This window comes from Mycena indigotica (assembly GCF_014461135.1).
Source record: "Mycena indigotica strain 171206Taipei chromosome Unknown Mind.scaff0004, whole genome shotgun sequence".
Classification (NCBI taxonomy): Eukaryota; Fungi; Basidiomycota; class Agaricomycetes; order Agaricales; family Mycenaceae; genus Mycena; species Mycena indigotica.
This window is the reverse complement of record NW_023503003.1, coordinates 1,968,743-1,986,257: the sequence shown is the minus strand read 5'-3', so window position 1 is coordinate 1,986,257 and position 17,515 is coordinate 1,968,743. Positions and strand designations below refer to the sequence as shown.

The window sequence follows — 17,515 nt, the reverse complement described above, 5'->3', positions numbered from 1 at the left end:
GTTTCAATGCCATCGGCATCACGACGATTACGCATGATCGCTGGCCCGAGTGCTAGCCTTTATAAAGGTGGAGTCGGGCGTGAGGACCCTCAGATTGATTCTCACCTTCTCTTTCTCCCTCCCGCTTTTTTTTCTTTGCTTTCTCTGACAACTGCGTTGTCTAGCTTTTTCATCCTTTTGTCGACGTCATGAAGTTCTCTGCTACTCTCGCTTCCCTCTCCCTCCGTGCGTACTGAGAGTAAATCTATTTTTAAGAAGTTGTTTACCTCCGATTTACAGTCGCGGTCTCGGTTTCCGCTCATAGACTCCCTTCTCGCTACGCCGCTGCCCGTCGTGGTGACCAATTCGTGACTGGCCCATGCACGACCGACTCGGACTGCCAGCAAGGCTGCTGTGGGTTCACGACTGGCAAATGCGCTGGCCCGGCTGTTGCCCAGACTAACGGGTCTGGTGGATGTGGCTTTGGCACTGCTGCGCCTAACTGTAATGTGGCCAAGGCCCTTGGTCTTTCTGACTGTGTTGCTGGAGCCGTGAATGGTGACATCACATCCCCCGCGATCCAACAAGTCGCTGCTCTTGTCGCCCAACTCAACAACCTTCCATTCACCCCCGCTGCACCCGCTGCAGCTGCACCACCAGCCGCTGCACCACCAGCCGCTGCCCCACCAGCCGCTGAAGCCCCAGCGGCTGAAGCCCCCCCAGCGGCTAACAATGCAGGGGCCGGTGCTGCGGCTGGCGGCGCTGGAGCTGATGCACAAACATCTTTGAGTTCGTGTCTCTCAATATGATCGCATCAATACTCACCATCAAATAGCTCTTGACCCCGCTGTCATTGCAAAGGGTTTCGCTGACGACGGTCAAAACCCACCCACCGCAGGACAAACGGCCTCCAAGACCACGACCAACAACTGGATTAATTTCTGCAAGCTTACTCTCCCCGGCACCCCACTTACCGACGGAAAGCAAGTCCAGGGTGGCTCGTGCAACCCAACGCCAATGGGTCTGCTCCCCTCCATCGAGAAGATGCCCTCCGCCAAGTTCAACTTCCCCAAGAACACGGACTCGATCAACGCCAACGTCCCTTTTAACGCCTCGCTCAACGTGCTCAACTTCCAGACTGGTGTCTTCACCAACGCGCAGAAGACCTACTTCTCTGCTCCCCAGACACTCAACGCACAAGGCGAAATCATTGGTCACACCCACATCGTCCGTTACCTTCCATAGACAGATATCTTACCCTTATTACCCTTTTATCCAGGTTATTGAGACTCTGCAGAGCATTGATCAGATCACCCCCACCGACCCCAAGAAGTTCTTCTTCTTCAAGGGTGTTGACGACCCAGCGCAGAACGGCATCGCCATCGCCTTTGTCGCCAAGGGTGTCCCGGTCGGCGCGTACCGCATGTGCTCCATCAACACCTCCGCCAACCACTCTCCCGTTGTTGGCCCCATTGCGCAACACGGTTCGTTTGACGACTGTGTCTACTTCACGGCCAAGTAAGACATGGAGTTTATGACACGATACATACCCGGCCGCCTGAGGGTCATCCCCATTGTAGCATTAGTTTAGACTTTTTGAAATCACACAGAGAAAGCAAGTACCAAGCGATGAGATTCTAGTAATAATAAACCCATGCCGGCTTTTCGGTTCCCAGCACATTTGCCTGCTTAAATTTTAGGACTCAAATGGCTCGACATCGTGTCTATTGGACAAGATCTGCAAAACAATTTCAACGCGTGTGAGTAGATAGTATATTTTTAGATCATCTTCATGCTTCCTCAAGCGGGGGCGGGCCATCGTCGTCGTCAGAGTCCTCGCCGTCGTCGCCTCCAGCGGGGGCACCACTCTTGCCCATCTCTGCCATCATCTAGAGGTGGGGGAGAAATGAGTTAGATAATCAACCGATGAGATATGGTTTGCTTGCCTTTTCGAAGTCCAGACCTCCAAGGCCCCCCATACCTCCACTGGGCATACCCATATCACCACCAGGAAGACCCATACCACCCGGCATACCGCCTCCCAGCGCGTTCATGTCGAAGTCATCATCCTCCTTGACAACCTCACCGTCTTGCTCGTCCTCATCGACCCATTTCGAGAAATCGGTCTTGATGTACGCGTTCTTGACCTTCTCCTTGGTCAGCCGTGGCCAGTATTCTGCCTGCTGTTCCTTTTTGCGAAGAACGAGCGCAAATGAACGTGTGGTCAATCGTTTTCCTGATTTCTGAAGGAGACGGGTCAGGCGTGGCTCCGATTGGCGTGAGGAGAGCATAAAACGGACCTCTGGTACGACCTCGGCGAAGAGGTCCAGTTCGAAGGCGTACTCTTTTGTGGATCCCGTCTTGTCGCTGGACAGAGATGGTGGTTAGCGAACAGTGAAGCGTAAAACATTTGAAGATGCGTGCGTACTTGCCGGACGTGGCCTTGAACGAGATTTTTGTAGGCTCGAGGTTGTATTGGAGCGAAGACTCCACGATGTCTGGCAGGTTGACGGTCAGGTAGACGATGTTCTAGATGACGCGTCAAGCGCCTATCCTGACGAAGAAAAAAGCAAGCCAACCTTGGTCTCGTCTGACTCAGAGCTGCGCTGGGCCCACAGAACTTCAGGGTGTACAACAGCCATGCTCGAGGTAAAAGGAAAGAGATGGAAGGCGGAAGAAAGAATCACACGTGCTCAAAAAGTGTTGTCAATTAGAGGTATGCTGATATCCGTGTTCACAGCTCTCCAAATCGACAATCTCGGCACTCAGATCGTGTTGAGACTGCACGCTATATTCTTTCTACCTAGTATCTGCGATAACTTGGAGAGACAAAAACTGATGTCACAGCGTGACGACCTTGACTCTTCGACCGATGTGGTGTACGCGATGGTATCTGCCCTTGTTGCTCCTGCCTATGCCCACGGCACCTCCCTACTTCCTTACATTGTTCCTCCTCGCCTTGTTCATTCAAGCTAAACCATGGTAGCAAATTCCATGCTCCGGATGTGTTTGTCATTCATAACGGTCTACATAGCTTTTACTGCATCGTCCTGCTTGTCGCCCTCTTCTTCTCGTCATGCTACTGGCAGCCATTCCCCTCATCCAGTCTTCTCTATCGCCCGTGGTCGCAAGACGTCACGACTTTCGCCGACGCGCTTAATCAGTCGATACCCGCCGCATATGATGCGCCGCTTCCCTCAGTTGTGCGGACGTTGGACCGCTGCTGGTGCGATGTCTGGACCGGCGGGTTCTTTGAGCCATATAATGTCTCGCAATGGGAGGAATCGAGCATATTAAGGCTCGCAACAGAACTTCAGGCCAGTGCCGAACCAGAAGTCCAGGCTGAAGAACAGTCGAGTGTATCTCCGGCAAACATCACGCTCGTTACCCCGAATATTGACGCGTCTGAATCAATGCCTCAGACTGCACCATCCGAGTTGACAGCGAGTGTCTTCGGTAAAGCGCGAGGGTTCGTGCAAGTGGCTTGGAAACAAATGCACGAGTTGAGGAGGAAGACTGTGATTGAGCCTCAACGGAGTCAACCGATTGTTAATGTGGTACCAGCGCCGCCTTCTCCATCGCTGCCAGCTCTGCGTTGGGAATACGACTTGCGACCTTACGGGCTTGGTCTTGTAGTAGATTTTGCCTGGACACGCTAACGTAGTATATATGCTGTAATCCAATAATTTTCATGGATGCATATTGACACCAAACTGTTGTTGTCTTCTGTTCCTGCCACCATCATCTTGTTTTCCCAACTTCGATGTCCTCCTCCCATGGAGAACCGAAGAAACCACCCGCACGAGCGCCCCTTGACCCACTCATAACGACCGACCCGGGGCCCTCCAAGTTCGAGCTTGTCCAGAACGCCATCTTTTCGCGCTTCACCCACCGCAAACACGACTCGACAAAAATTCTGTCGGACTGTAAGTATTTTTATTTCTCCTCTCTCTCTGGCTTTGCCCACTCCAATGCAGTGGCCCCGGTCATAATGACGCCGCGCATGATCAACTCCACCGCCAACGCCTCTCTTCGCCGCCAAACACTGGGCCCGGCGTCGAAACCAATGGCAAACTCGAAGCTCGACTTTGCCACCCTCGGGCGTGCGCCGCTCAAGCTGGGGCTGGGCTCACGAAGGATTACGTCAGGCGACCTGCAAATTGTGGAGGCCACCGACGAGCTGCTCGAGAGCGAAATTCCAGAGCCGGATGGCGTCGCGTCTGATGTCAGTCTCCTGCGGGGCTTTAATGCCACAATCCCCAGCGCCGAACAAGGGCGGGCGCGAAGACGGCAAATGAGGAGTGTGGAAACACCGCGGATTGGACTGAAGCGGCTGGGAATGAGTGCAAGGGGGCTCATGACTGATGACGACGAGCACGACGGCCACAGTGTGACCAGTGAAGAGGATGTAGTCGTTGTGCCGCGCGAAGGTGGAAAAGGAAAGCGGCGGGGGGCGGGAGAGTCTGAGCACTGCGAAAACACTCGGCAAAGACGAGCTTACGCGACAGTCGAAAGAGATTATTCGCGACAAGGAGAACATCCACGTCCGAAGGGTGAGTTGTTTTACTATATATTGCCGGAAACTGTTATTTAAATCAAGAAAGAACCTCGTTCATAGCGAGATTGCAGAGATCTCGCATAAAATTGCCGCACTCGATGCTATCAGGGCCAAACTGGAACAAGATTTGCTCAAGTTGCACGAAGACGAACTTGAACTCGACGATGAGCGTGCGTTTATAACTTCTTTACCCTCCTTTCAGTATTCAACGCCTGGTAGTTGAGGGAGTCAAGGAGCGTCTGGACTTTGAGCAATCGCATCTGCAGAAAGCTTCCACTCAACAACCCTTCCAACTGCCTCATCACACATCTCGGAGGCGGAAAGGTGAACTATTCGTCTCCATCCCAAACGATCTGAGCTCATTTGAGCTTAGGTCCAGCCTTCCTACCTTCGGAACACGACGAGTTGCCGCCTGGTGTTGCATTCATGGTGCGACAACTCTTGAGATTCAGCTACCTTTTTACTCAAGTTTGCTGTAGACTTTAGACGGGCACACTACGCCCTTGACTGCATTAGACTTTTCCGAACCCTACGGGACGCTTGTTAGTGCCTCGCAGGACGATGCACAACCGCGGGTGTGGGATCTCTTTTCTGGCACGGAAATAGGGCGTTTACGGGGTCACACTGGGACCGTCAAAGCCCTCCAAGTGCAAGACACGGTGTGTTTAACGGGTGGAGAAGACGGGAATGTCCGGCTATGGGACTTAAGACGGGTGGATGCGGAACCCGCTGATAGCTGGGCTGATGTCGGCGAGCTTGTCACACTCAGCGAGGAAGACGAGGATCAGGAGACTGATAGAGACCCTGAAGCAGCTTCGGGTACAACGCGAGTACGGGCTGGCAAAGAACGCGCAGTAGAGCAGGATGACTGCTGTGCGCGTGTTCTTGAGGGTCATACGAAAGCGGTCACGGCTTTGTATTTCGAGGATGACTGTTTGGTGACCTCTAATCCATCGATCTTCACCTTGATACTAATATCCTATCGCAACAGGTTACTGGCGCCTCTGACAAAACTCTGCGGCAATGGGACCTCACAACGGGCCAATGTGTGATGACGATGGACATTCTGTGGGCCATTTCGCATGCCCACCAGCCGCGCAATAGCGTTTCCGGTGGGATTCTACCTAACAACCTCTTTTCTGGTGCAGCAGCTTCCGTCGGCTCATTTGGCGTCCCAATGCCGCCTTACGCTGATGGCACCTGGGACATGTATGAGGATTTTGTTGGCGGCGTACAGTTCTGGGGGTACGGTCTTGTGAGTGGTAGTGGCGATGGGGCAGTGAGGATGTGGGACAGTGAGTACTTTATTTCTTCACCATTCTCTTCAGAGTCTAATACTTTTTGTTTTAGTGCGAACTGGACAAGCCCATCGGACATTGCTCGGCCATACGGCGCCAGTTACTTGTGTGCAGTTTGACGAGATCCACATTGCCAGCGGCAGTTTAGACAAGACGCTACGGGTTCGTTTCTCCACAGCTCTCGTCCAGGAGACTGAGATGTGACTTTAGATATGGGACCTCCGCACTGGCGGCGTCTTCGAAACGCTCAAATACGACCATGCTGTGACAAGCCTCCAGTTCGACACGCGCAAAATTGTCGCAGCCACGGGGGAGAACGGCATCAAGGTACCTTCCTTTTTCCTTGCCCTCAGTGGCGACATGCTGATTCCGTGTGTCTGTGTAGATTTACAATCGAACGAGCATGCAGCAGTCGACGTTGCAGACTAATGGGCATATGAAGCCGGTCGAGCGGGTGCGGTATATGGACCGCTACTTGGTTTCGGGCGGGCGGGATGCGACGGTGAAGATTTGGTCATTATAGCATACATTTACACGCAGTCGATCATAAGAAAGAAAGAAAGAACTAATGTTGTGCCAATGTTCACTCGAAACTGAGCTGTGAAAGGGTTTGCCTTAGGAACAAAAAGCCATAACCTATTAACGGACATTCGCTATAATGAGAGCCTTGTCATACTCTCTTCGTCGCCTGAGATAAAGCCTCAGGCCTCGAGAGGACGACAATTCGCAAGCCAAATTAGTTGACAAAATTTTCGAGCTGTCTAAGCTGACTTAGGCCAGGATAGATTTCGGTTGTACTTTTACACGCAAGCAGTTCATTCAACAACGTTGTTCCGTTGGCGAAAATACACAACACTAGGTTCTAGAGTAAAGTACTTGACTAGTGTACAATACAAAGTCTTTTTCAAAGCAAGTTCCCTATGCATTAACCGACTGCTGACCGCAGATGGGGAGGCAGAGCTGGCGGAACGCCCCAATTTGTTGCACCACCCCTCGCCAGGACAGTGTTTGCCACAGCTTTCGAGCCGGTGACTCCGGGTGTCGCAAAGTTCGTGGCGCCATAAGCTACATGAGTTGGCGTCGCTGAACCCACAGCGCTGGTATACTGAGCCCACCCTGCGCTACCATATGGTATCTGAGTGGTCGAGCCAGCATACGCAGTCTGTTGTTGTGGTTGTTGTTGTTGTTGTGGATAGTATGACTGTTGGGGGACAGCACTACTAGTACTTGCACGAGTACTGTAGCGAGTTGTTTGTGACCTCGTCGCCTGGGGAGTGTAGTATGCAGCTGCGTAGGCTGTTGCAAGTCCAGGCGTCGACACTTCCATTGGCGGTGGTGGCGGTGCTTTAGCGGCAACCCCAGGACGGATTCGTGCTGTGGTGTCGCCTCTTAAAGCCGGTGGGACTTTTTTGTCGTCTTGTGTTGAATTTCGCGGAGGAAGGGTTCCATGCCAACCTGGAACGGCCGTGCGCGGAAGGGTCCGCATCAAAGTATGAATAACATCTGGTGGCGGAACCAACGGGGACGTTGGATGAACAGAAGATCGCGGTCGAAGAGACGAAAGTAATGTCAGAGACGATAAGATGCCTTGAGCTATTGAAGTTGGTGTTAGAGAGGGAGTCAATGTAGTAGCACAATACACACCAAGATCCCATTCTTCATCGCCCTCCTTAACAGCAATACCGTTCTCAAACCTCATCCGCCTTTCTTGAAGTTGTGCTAGACGACTAAGTGCTCTGCGATTCCTTTCCAACAGTTCGTGAACAGAATTCTCAATCTCCAAGTTACCGAGGACTGAAGTCAGCCCGTCAATCTCGTCAGCCGACAATATATCTTGCAGAGCCTCCCTGTCTACGTGGATTGGTTCTGACGACGGGAGAGGCGGTGAAGGATTTCTTTTTACAGGTAGGGGAGGAGAAGATTTGGCTGCGGCCTCTTTCGCAGCAAGGAACCGCTCCTTATGACGTTTGGCCCGTTGGGCGTAGTATTCACCCATTTGACGCATGCCAATCTCTGCACCGTCCTGATTCCATGTGGGAGCGAAACTTGAATAGGGACCATAGTCCAAAAACATGCCATGTGAGACGCGGCGGGACGGGAGCGGGTGAAAACGACGTAAAACGTTGGCCTCAGGCTTGGCAATGTGGTAGTCGCCAAGTTTCGGCAAGTTTGAGGGAAGGGAGGTTACTGAAGGCCCTGGTAGAACGGCTACAAGGTCTGCGTGGCCTGTCGACAGATCTTTTAGGTCCGCCCCAAGGTCGATATTTGTGGATGTGAAATAGTCTCCATCTGGGAGGCGTTGCATGAGAGCATAGCGCTTGGTGGTGAGGAGTCGCGAGCCGGGCTCATCGTTATCGGGGAAAAGGGATTCTGTTGTTGTTTCAGGTGGGAGGGGAGTGAAGGATGCTTGGTCGAGGAGCGAAAGTGCGGTATCGCAAAATCGCTGTTGTTGGGCAGCTGGTGGATAGAGCGGCTGCCTGGGATGGGAGGAGAGTGGGCGGAGGTTCAGAACCGCAGCTCTGAGTGTGGCAAGGGAGTGTTGAGCGGGAGATTGGAGGAGTGACCTGAGCGAATGTGGTGGTTCATAAACACGATCCAACAGTCCTTGCTCGTCGATGCTACAACACGTCAGATAACTGATCATTGGACTTGTTAACCTCACCTCTCAAGTATATGGAGAATTTTGGTAGCGGTTTCGTCCTCAATAGGGTTTGTTGCGGCCAGTGGAGGTGCATCTATTCGCTGGAATTTGTCGGGCTGCTCGTCAAGAGAATCATCGCCCAATTTCCTCTTCTTCAGCTCGTGTTTGGGTGATTTGAGTGTGTCTTGTGAGCGAGTTGCGCGTGCCATGGCCAGACGCGTCCAAGACGAAAGAGAAACGTGACAGATCACACAAAAATATTATCTCGGCTCCTGCCAGCCCGGCTTGTTTTCTTCACCTCCCATGCCCTCCACACGACTATCTATTCCTACGACCCTCGTCACGTCACCAACACCGGATCCCTCCCCCATTGTACAAACCCCGTCCAATAAGGGCAAACGCAAGGCAGATGAAGTCGATGGAAACACTCCACCCGACGCCAGAAAAGCTACCTTTGCAGCATCTCCGCGACGTAAGACTCTTTATTTCGACCCCACCTGCCTGACGACTGCTCAGCTTTGCGTGCATCAAACGCCACCTCAAATGCTCCCTCGTCGTATCATCGGCAGCCAAAACGGGCTCGTCTTTCCACCCAATCTGAAGACACTACCAACCGACCTGACACAGCCGCTACTGTGGGCTCCTGGTCTAGTCGGCGCTCAAACCAACGTCCGCTGTCCCGGTCACAGTCTCTCTCGCAACAGTCTTCACTACATCGTGCCTCTTCTAGGCGGTCGCTCTCCCAGTCGTCAATTCCAATATCAGCATTGATTTCTCCGCATGCTCCATCCATTGCTTTGTCGTCTGGACATAACGCTTTCCACATGCGCGACCCCCACAAGCCACCTAAAGTACAACCCACGGGTTGGACGTTAGCCATGGGCGAAATAGACATGCAGGGAAGCCACATATGGCGCAGCTTCACGGAAACTGGCGGCAGCCCGCTCCATGCGTGGCTTTTCTTCGTCGGATTTGTACTTTTCCCCGTCTGGTGGGTGGCTAGCTTTCTGCAGGTCATTCGCACTCGAACATTGGGTCACGACACGGAGGGCAAAGGCCAATCACAGGGTCAGGTTGTACTAGATGACCCGCAAGTTGAATTTGGTGCGCTTTCCCTCATTTCCACCATCGTTTCCATGTTTATGGCGGCTAGATGCTCGGACTTGGCGCACGCGTTGTCGCATCATGGCTGTGATATCATTCTTCACTTACATCCCGTTCATTGTGCTCGTTGCGGTGCTTGTGGGAAGAAGGTAGAAAAGTTTTCGGGAGACAAAGGTCTCCACAATCTAAAAAGTATTGCTTGCTTCATCCATCTAGACTGACCTGCATCATCCTCATGGTATATACTACACACAACAAACCATCTATATTACTAGCCACGACGTGACCTGTACTTGACGACCCTTTTTATGACATTATTTGAACGCCTTGAGGTTGCTTCAAATCTTCAAGTCTGCACAGCCACCGATGACCACTTCTCTTCTTCCTCCAAATGCAATTCCTCGTCAGGTTTCAGTGCCACATATCGAATGGAAACCGTCGCGCTATTTGACTGAACCGCAACCTCCACCTGTCGATGAGACTATGAGAATGCAGGAGCTCGAGGCTGCGGCCCGTGCGTTAGCAGATGGAAAACCCATAAAGAAGACGCGACCACGGAGGACGGTTGATTACAATGGACCATTGGGTCGCTGGGCTCTGGTACGAATATTTGCATTTTTTTTTCTTTCCACCAGACTGAGTTCAAGAGCTCCGGAAATTACGCCCAAACCAGGGATATCTGCCCCATGTCCGACCCGCTGTCCCATTCATCATCGACGTGCGTAGCGCATTTCAGGTTCACGATGACAATGCCAACTTGACGACAGCTCTACCCACCAAAAGCATATCGTGATAACGCGTCGACTTCGCTCTGCACCAAGTTCATCCACACGTCCACGAACAAAATACGATGTCCAGTCAACGTTGTCACCGTAAGCTGTCCTTCTTCAAGGTCGTTTGGTGCTCAAGACAAATCAGTGGACTCCCGAAGGGCGGCGCGTGCTCACAGGCTCCACCAGCGGCGAATTCACGCTGTGGAATGGGCTTACCTTTAACTTCGAAACCATATTACAAGCACACGACACTGCTATCTGCACGCTGACATTCACCCACTCTGGCCAGTATCTCGCGTCGGCAGATAAGGCGGGAACGATCAAGTATTTTGAACCCAATATGAACAATTTGGCCGCCTGGCAAGGGTCTAATGGCCGCGAGGCGATCCGTGGTCTGAGCTTCAGTCCGGACGACAGGCGCTTTGCAACTGCCAGCGACGACTCGAGTGTGAGGATATGGTCTTTCCAGGAGCGGAAAGTCGAGAGCGTTCTAACTGGTAAACATTCATTGAGTCAGACAAGATGTGATGCTGAAATAGTCAAGGTCACGGTTGGGACGTCAAATGTGTCGAATGGCATCCGACAAAAGGACTTTTGGTCTCTGGCAGTAAAGATAACGATATCAAGTTTTGGGACCCACGTTCAGGCACAGTTCTCTCAACATTGTATGCCTCGTTTTGCTCGACCTTCATTTTAACTGACTCAACCTCGAGACATCACCACAAAAACACCATCCAAGCACTATCATGGTCCCCCAATGGGGATCTCGTTGCTAGTGCTTCTCGAGACCAGACAGTCCGCGTATTTGATATTAGAGCTATGAAAGAATTCCGCATCTTCAAGGGTCATAAGAAAGAGGTTTGCTGTGAGTGATCTTTCGTTTCTTTTTCGTAACTGCTGACGGAGACAACAGCTGTAACATGGCACCCTGTCCACCCCATTCTTGTTTCTGGCGGCTCTGAAGGTGCTATCTTACACTGGGATTTGGGCACCCCCGAACCTGGCTTCGGCCAGCCAGCGGCCCCCCCTCGCGCAAGCCTCGACCAAGCACACGACTCTAATGTCTGGTCCCTCCAATTCCACCCGCTCGGCCACTTGCTCGCCAGCGCCTCCAACGACCATACGACGCGTTTCTGGTCACGTGAGCGTCCTGGCGACACCTCGAGTGTGTTTGCTGGGGGAGGAGCGCGGCCCGCAGAGGCACCTGAACAAGACATGGAGCAGTTTGAAGAGGAAGACTCGCTGCCAGGGCTGGTGCCTGGGTTTGGAGGTGGGCCGGCACCGGGGCCGTGGTGGGGAAGGGATGATGGTGGTGGGCAGCAAACAGACGCCTTCGGTCGGAATTCGCGGGCTGGGTATGGTGATGGCGCTGATGATAGCTTCGGTGGTGGTGGTGGTGGTGGGGACGACTCGTATGATGAGTCGTGGAATGGGAATGGGAACGGTCAGGACTGGAGGGGAAATGGCCGGAGAGGGCAAGCGCAGGGTCGTTGGCAGGGTCAGCAAGGTCAGCAGCGGTACCCTCAAAATAATAGAGGGCGGTATTGACACTGTCTTCGTCAATTTTATTCTGTCTTTACTAAAACCAGAGCCTGCCAATGGCACTATCGAGATATTTAGATTGAGCGCGATGTACTTATTTGATGGCGCGACCACGTGCTGGTTATTAGTTTCTTTCGCCCACACTGATGCTAGAGTTGTGTACTTATTTTCCAACGAACTTGGGTGGCCAGGGGCACAAACAGTGCTAGAGCCTCGGTGAGCTTGCCCTCCTTCGCCATAGCCTATGAAACGTGCAGATCCCAGTACTAGTACATTCAATGACGATTCGATGCAATGTCCCTTCTTCGAAAAAAAAACTCGTCTCAGACCTCCGTGTCCCACCCGCTCCAAAGACAGCGGCGGGTCTTGGCTGCAGTGACTCCGCCTTCCGCCTTCCGTGTTTCAGAAACTCGTTTAAATACTTTTCTGTCTTCGAGGTAATATGCAGGCTCAATTTTGCTCTCTCTTTTCTTCCCTCATCTGTGGGTCTGACGCAGTACGACTGGGTTCTCTCTCGGCCCTCTGCCTGAAGAGCACGCACTCCGAAGGTACGTCGCCTCTAATCGGCCTCCTGCCTTCACTAGCTGTTGATAGGTCATTAGCTGTTGATAGGTCATTGCTCATATGAGTCTTGTAGCGAACTCGGGTAAGTGGTGCGCTCATGGGCCATAGCCTTCGACTGATGCGCTTCTAGATTGGACATTCGCTCTCCATGGTCTATCACTCAACGACACAGCACGCTTGAGATATACGTAGCTGTTGTGTTCGTTCCTGGGGAAGGGTTTGCAACCCTCGCGCTCCCTTGTCGTGGGCCCCAGGCTTGTCGTCTTGCGGGAAGCGGACTATGTACTAAGCGCGCGTCTACAAAAAACAAAAGGTGGCATCGAGGTCGACGATGAAGAGTGTCATTGTGGGTCGATGGTGAGTTGATTGTTCAAAGGATTTTGCACCACTTAGTTCTTCTTAGGCGTCAGGTCGTTTCGAAACGTTGCTTTTTTCGATGGCAGCAGCGCGCGTCTGGGAACCGTGCGCAGCTCGGGTTGTGGCAGACTTGTGTGAGCTTGAATGTCTCAAATCGGTGCCAAACGAGAGGCAATCGGCAAGCACCATCGAGGAATTGCACGTTTTCGCTCGACATTGCTGTTGCCGCAGTGATACTTGCAGATGATGGGCCTGAGGATGAGGCACCGACGGGAGACGTTCCGGCGCTGTTTCAGATGGGTTCTGATGCTTTGAGAGCAGGCAATGGTCTTGAGTCGGGCGGGCCCAAGACCGGTGTCGCTCTGGTTTTATTTCCTGGGGAAGGGTTTGCAACCCTCGCGCTCCCTTGCCGTGGGCCCCGGGCTTGTCGTTCATGCGGGCAGTGGACTACTAAGCGCGCGTCTATGAAAACAAAAGGTGGCAAAGTGGTGAGCGGGGAGGGGTTATTTCAGGTGAGTGTTGCCAATCGCCCATGACCAAAGGTTAATTTTCGGCTTCAGTTATCAAGCACATCAAGTTACCTCAAGCACCTCAAGCCGCAAGTAATCCGCAAATCCTCAAGTCTCGCTGAGTGTTGCCCGGCCTTCACGCTTCAAGCATCTCCGAAGACCCTGTCCGAGGCACCACTGAGAGACGTCCCAGCGCTGACTCGGGCCAGTCTGGGGAGTTGCTTGAGCTGATTGTCGTCGCGCATTTGGCTGTCAAGAAACCGCAAAATTCAAAGTTCGACGAGTTCAAGGGTTTTGCTCGCGGGCTTGCAGCTGGATTTCTTCGGGTTAGCGACGGGAGACGTCTCGTCGCCGACTTGAGTAAGTTTGGGTGCGGCCTTGCGGGCGAACTAGGTGCTGTTGGGGCTTTTTTTGCTCATCACGTCGCGGAAGGTCCGGACCGGGGCAGCAGCGGACGTCTCGCGGGCCGTCTCGGGCCGGTCAGACCGGGGCGTGGTCGAAGCTCAATCGTCGCAGTAGTGGCCGGTTCAAGCGGGGCGGGATATGGCATGCTCAAGACTGCTGTGTTCTGGTGCCCGTCCTGGGGAAGGGCTAGCAACCCTCGCGCTCCCTTGCCGTGGGCCCCAGGCTTGTAGCCCATTCGTGGGTGACTAAGCGCGCGTTAATTCTGCACTCTTTAGGTCTTGGCAGCGAGATGGTGCGCACAATCATCTTTTTTTTTCTTCCTTCCTTCTGTTTCCGACTCATGTTTACATCCAGCACCACCTTCACCTGACCCTTGCTCACGAGCTCATGCTTGTGCTGCCTCCGCCAAATGATAGTCGTTTTGCCACCCCGTCAGCTTCAACCAACGGCGTTCGCTCATGATCCGCTATGACGACCTTATCTCGTGGTGGGGAGGCGTAGAGGACATCTTTGGTTCGCGCTTAACATCCAACCACATCGCGGCCGTTGTTTACGATGGTGCGCTCACTGTTTTGCTCTTTACCCCCTTGTCATACTGATTTGACGCGTTCAGGCCGCAACTTTCCTGCTGGATTCCCGCGGCAGCGGTGTGCGGCCAATCCTGTCGGCCGGGGCTGCAGTAATCCGAACTGGGTCCGGTTGCCCCGTTGTCGCGGTTATCTGTTACAGACACAACTGCGTCTGTTATGGCCGCCATGCTTGTCGGCGATGGTCACAGCTGGATTTGCGGGAGGCAGTGATGGGAGACGTCCCAATACTGACTCGCGCAAGCCCCGTCGTGGCCCTCCCTGCTGGTGTAATGGTCATACTTGAGGAGTTATCCATGGATTCGCTCGGCGAGGCAGCACTGGCAACCGTAGACGTTCTAGCAGTTGGAGGGGAGACGGAATGACAAAAGGTACTGTCGTCGACGTTATTATGGTTTTATTTCCTGAGGAAGGGGTTGCAACCCTCGCGCTCCCTTCTGTCCACGACCCAAGTGCGCGTTGACCAAAAATATGCCCTCATACGCGTTTAATTGATGGCACGCATGGCACGTCCCGACCGTTGCGTTTCAATAAAGTCAGGTGACCGCGACAATTTACAATACAACGGTGATGGAGTTGTTATTTCGCGCTACGGGCATGCCGGCTACATCGTGCGGTGTTTGACGGTGGTATTAACCTCACCCGAAGTCAAGAACCGGTCTTTCGTCAGCTTAGGCGAGACTGAGGCACCAAAATGTCTAAATTTTTCAAAAAATTTTGTGTTGCCAGTGCTCCGGTGATTTGTCTATTTGTCTTTGTCTTCTCCTGTGGGCCATCGGCTCGTATGTACAGTATTCCAATATTCGGCGCCCGAAGGTACGCAGCCGATTGAACTACATACTTTGCCTATACTTTTCCCCAACTTTCCCGCGATCTGAGAGGATTAGTCAGGTAATAGGTACCCATCGCCGTCTGTTACATCTGTTGTTGTTGCAGAAGCCAGTCTCTCTTGGCGTCCATTCAAGAAGCGTCCCTTCAGGATGAAGGGAAAGCCCCTGTTACAACGGTCAAACGATGCATTTTCATGCCAGTGTACAGTACATGTGCAGGTCGATGAGGATAATGATATCAGCCACTTCCCAATCGAGGAGAGGTAGAATTGGAGACAAGACGCCGGTGGCCGGGGAAGTTCATCGGTCACCCGCGGCGATTCAGCGTCTATGTAGAGGGATGTTGCTGCGGTTTTGATTTCGCCACATTGATTGGGGCTGGTCTCTTGATATATCTTTCAAGCCTTCGGCCGAACAAGCAAACGAGTTACAATTCCATCGTCGAAAAATGATAGATAGAAGTTCATTGGAAGAGTATCGGCATGGCGCGGCTAGCACACGGAATCGTTTGAGGGGGGACAGCGGTCTCAAGTCGGGCAACAGTCGACCATGGCAAGGCGGTTGCATGGAGGTTGAATGGACATAGCGATTACTGTCTTGTCGGTATTGATGAGGAAAGTTATTCGAACATTAGGATGAGATCTCATCAACCTCGCTGGCCACTTGGGTCCAAAAACGCTCAATCTCGCCATCGACAAAGCCCATTTTGTCCCAGCATAGTTGGAGAACGAGCTTCTTGCCGAACGAGTGGCCGAGGAGAAGGAACCCGCCGGGTTTAAGCCTGCTTGCTGTCCCAACGCTAAGCAGTTGGACATCTGGCCCGTATTCGTGTCTACGATATGTTCTGTCGAGGTCTCCGATTAGTGAGATGCCCATCAATGCTTTACTGTGTTCGGGGCGACCAGGTAATGAAAGCGTTGGTAAGGAGGTCGGGGGCGGATTGGTAATACGACGAGCGCGGGATGCGGCAGACAGGACGGCCCGGGCTGGGAGGAGAGGCGAGCGTACGGCATTCTGCATCTGCTTTTTTGCGAGCCGGGCACGATGCCAGACACCGGTCGTTCCTGACGGGGGAAACGCGGGTAACGAAATCGTAAAATAGGCCAGAGCAAGAAAAGTATCTGATGTGGTCGGATGATGAGGGATCAGATGGCCTCGGAGGCTGGCCGCTGTATAGAGCATCCTGGTAGCTAGTGTCAGCAGAAGAATGCCAAATTTCAAGCTGGAACTCGCTCACATTGGCAGATCGAAAGGCTGAGAAGTACAGCGTGCCCAAGCAATGGTGGCCAGCGCTGTGAGTACATGATTCACGGTTACCCCATGAGCTTTACATTTCGCCAAGATGCTTGCGGTCTTCTCGAGAGAGAACTCGCGTTCAATAAAGCCGGTGCACTTTTCTGCGCGTTGGAGCCGCGGTAATACATGGCCTCCCTGAAGGTTGTGAGATCACACATCAGGGAGCACAAGAAGGACTCGCAAACTCCTTGTTCAATGCTTGAAGATAGTTGATCTTGCAGGCAGCCTGAGCAAATTGCGAACCTGGGATGCGAAGCCGTTCTTCAAGGCTAGGGGGGAGAACCTCTATCTGATCGGTGGTGAGGGAACAAAGGAAAGGGGGTAACAAAGTACAAACCCACTCCACAGGTTGATGAAGCTTTTGCATCAGTTGCTCGTTCGTTTGGCTCGACGTGACGAGTCGTATGAGCTCATGCGTTGAAACATGAAGGGTCGTCCCATCGCCACAAAAATGTGGCGCACACATGAAGATCTGGTATTCTCCAGTGGCTGATTCTGATATGGTAAGGAGAGATAGAATGTCGTTGGAAAGCGGGCGAGCGCCGTCCATGTAAGCAGTTATTAGCTCTACTAGACGTTTCGGAGTCTTTTTGAGTGGATGCAATAATTCGCACCTTCTTTAGACTTGTGATTGAACATAAGCGTAGCCTGAGCATCCTGAATCAATTCCCTTGGAGGAGCAAAATAAAGTGTAGGCTCGTCATTGACGATGGTAACACGCGACATGAGCAAGGGATTTTCCCTGCGGATCAACGCCCAAGCTATCCCGACGCGTTCTCTTGAGAAACAGTTTGCCGAAGCGCGTAGCGACAAGTGCAAAAACCTTGGTCCGATGAGGCTCGCAATCTTCCATTCTGACTGCCAGGCTTACATGTCGCCGTTCCCGCTATGGGATGCGCTGAATAACGCGTATTCACTGTCGCCGAGTGGGCGTTGGTAGGTCCCGTTCGGAAGGAGAATCCACGGCATGAAGGTTGGAGACAAGTGACGCGGTCACAAGGAAGATCTTCCGGAGGGCCATCATCATGCCGACCCGTATACCAACTGTCAGCCGTGTCTGTGTCGCATCTCC

The 17,515-nt window shown here is 52.8% G+C and overlaps 7 protein-coding genes across 7 annotated transcripts; 4 read left to right on the top strand and 3 right to left on the bottom strand.

The window, feature by feature from the left end:
• Positions 1 to 188: 188 nt before the first annotated feature.
• Positions 189 to 1,501, top strand: MIND_00440000 (uncharacterized protein; the record flags this gene model as incomplete). The annotated part of the gene is made up of 4 exons (XM_037361214.1): positions 189 to 225; positions 280 to 768; positions 815 to 1,206; positions 1,259 to 1,501. The coding sequence occupies 4 exons, from the start codon at positions 189 to 191 to the stop codon at positions 1,499 to 1,501; spliced, it is 1,161 nt and encodes a 386-aa protein (XP_037221506.1).
• A 268-nt stretch (positions 1,502 to 1,769) lies between these two features.
• MIND_00439900 (CS domain-containing protein) lies at positions 1,770 to 2,621 on the bottom strand (the record flags this gene model as incomplete). The annotated part of the gene is made up of 5 exons (XM_037361213.1): positions 1,770 to 1,858; positions 1,904 to 2,222; positions 2,280 to 2,346; positions 2,408 to 2,508; positions 2,559 to 2,621. The coding sequence occupies 5 exons, from the start codon at positions 2,619 to 2,621 to the stop codon at positions 1,770 to 1,772; spliced, it is 639 nt and encodes a 212-aa protein (XP_037221505.1).
• A 1,121-nt stretch (positions 2,622 to 3,742) lies between these two features.
• Positions 3,743 to 6,358, top strand: MIND_00439800 (Trp-Asp repeats containing protein; the record flags this gene model as incomplete). The annotated part of the gene is made up of 11 exons (XM_037361212.1): positions 3,743 to 3,905; positions 3,957 to 4,369; positions 4,410 to 4,532; positions 4,584 to 4,707; positions 4,757 to 4,861; positions 4,911 to 4,966; positions 5,017 to 5,475; positions 5,529 to 5,832; positions 5,888 to 5,997; positions 6,046 to 6,162; positions 6,221 to 6,358. 11 exons carry the CDS (start codon positions 3,743 to 3,745, stop codon positions 6,356 to 6,358), a joined length of 2,112 nt encoding a protein of 703 aa, XP_037221504.1.
• A 402-nt stretch (positions 6,359 to 6,760) lies between these two features.
• On the bottom strand, positions 6,761 to 8,685 carry MIND_00439700 (uncharacterized protein; the record flags this gene model as incomplete). Its single annotated transcript, XM_037361211.1, has 3 exons — positions 6,761 to 7,428; positions 7,480 to 8,453; positions 8,498 to 8,685. The coding sequence occupies 3 exons, from the start codon at positions 8,683 to 8,685 to the stop codon at positions 6,761 to 6,763; spliced, it is 1,830 nt and encodes a 609-aa protein (XP_037221503.1).
• Positions 8,686 to 8,779: 94 nt separating this feature from the next.
• On the top strand, positions 8,780 to 9,733 carry MIND_00439600 (WD-REPEATS-REGION domain-containing protein; the record flags this gene model as incomplete). Its single annotated transcript, XM_037361210.1, has 3 exons — positions 8,780 to 8,948; positions 8,993 to 9,580; positions 9,630 to 9,733. The coding sequence occupies 3 exons, from the start codon at positions 8,780 to 8,782 to the stop codon at positions 9,731 to 9,733; spliced, it is 861 nt and encodes a 286-aa protein (XP_037221502.1).
• A 213-nt stretch (positions 9,734 to 9,946) lies between these two features.
• MIND_00439500 (WD-REPEATS-REGION domain-containing protein) lies at positions 9,947 to 11,901 on the top strand (the record flags this gene model as incomplete). Its single annotated transcript, XM_037361209.1, has 7 exons — positions 9,947 to 10,180; positions 10,230 to 10,298; positions 10,348 to 10,452; positions 10,499 to 10,850; positions 10,898 to 11,018; positions 11,067 to 11,218; positions 11,267 to 11,901. 7 exons carry the CDS (start codon positions 9,947 to 9,949, stop codon positions 11,899 to 11,901), a joined length of 1,668 nt encoding a protein of 555 aa, XP_037221501.1.
• Positions 11,902 to 15,777: 3,876 nt separating this feature from the next.
• Positions 15,778 to 17,427, bottom strand: MIND_00439400 (uncharacterized protein; the record flags this gene model as incomplete). The annotated part of the gene is made up of 6 exons (XM_037361208.1): positions 17,315 to 17,427; positions 17,058 to 17,266; positions 16,781 to 17,010; positions 16,621 to 16,732; positions 16,385 to 16,574; positions 15,778 to 16,330 (listed from the first exon to the last, which is right to left on the bottom strand). Exons 1-6 carry the CDS (start codon positions 17,410 to 17,412, stop codon positions 15,778 to 15,780), a joined length of 1,392 nt encoding a protein of 463 aa, XP_037221500.1. The 5' UTR covers positions 17,413 to 17,427.
• Positions 17,428 to 17,515: the final 88 nt, after the last annotated feature.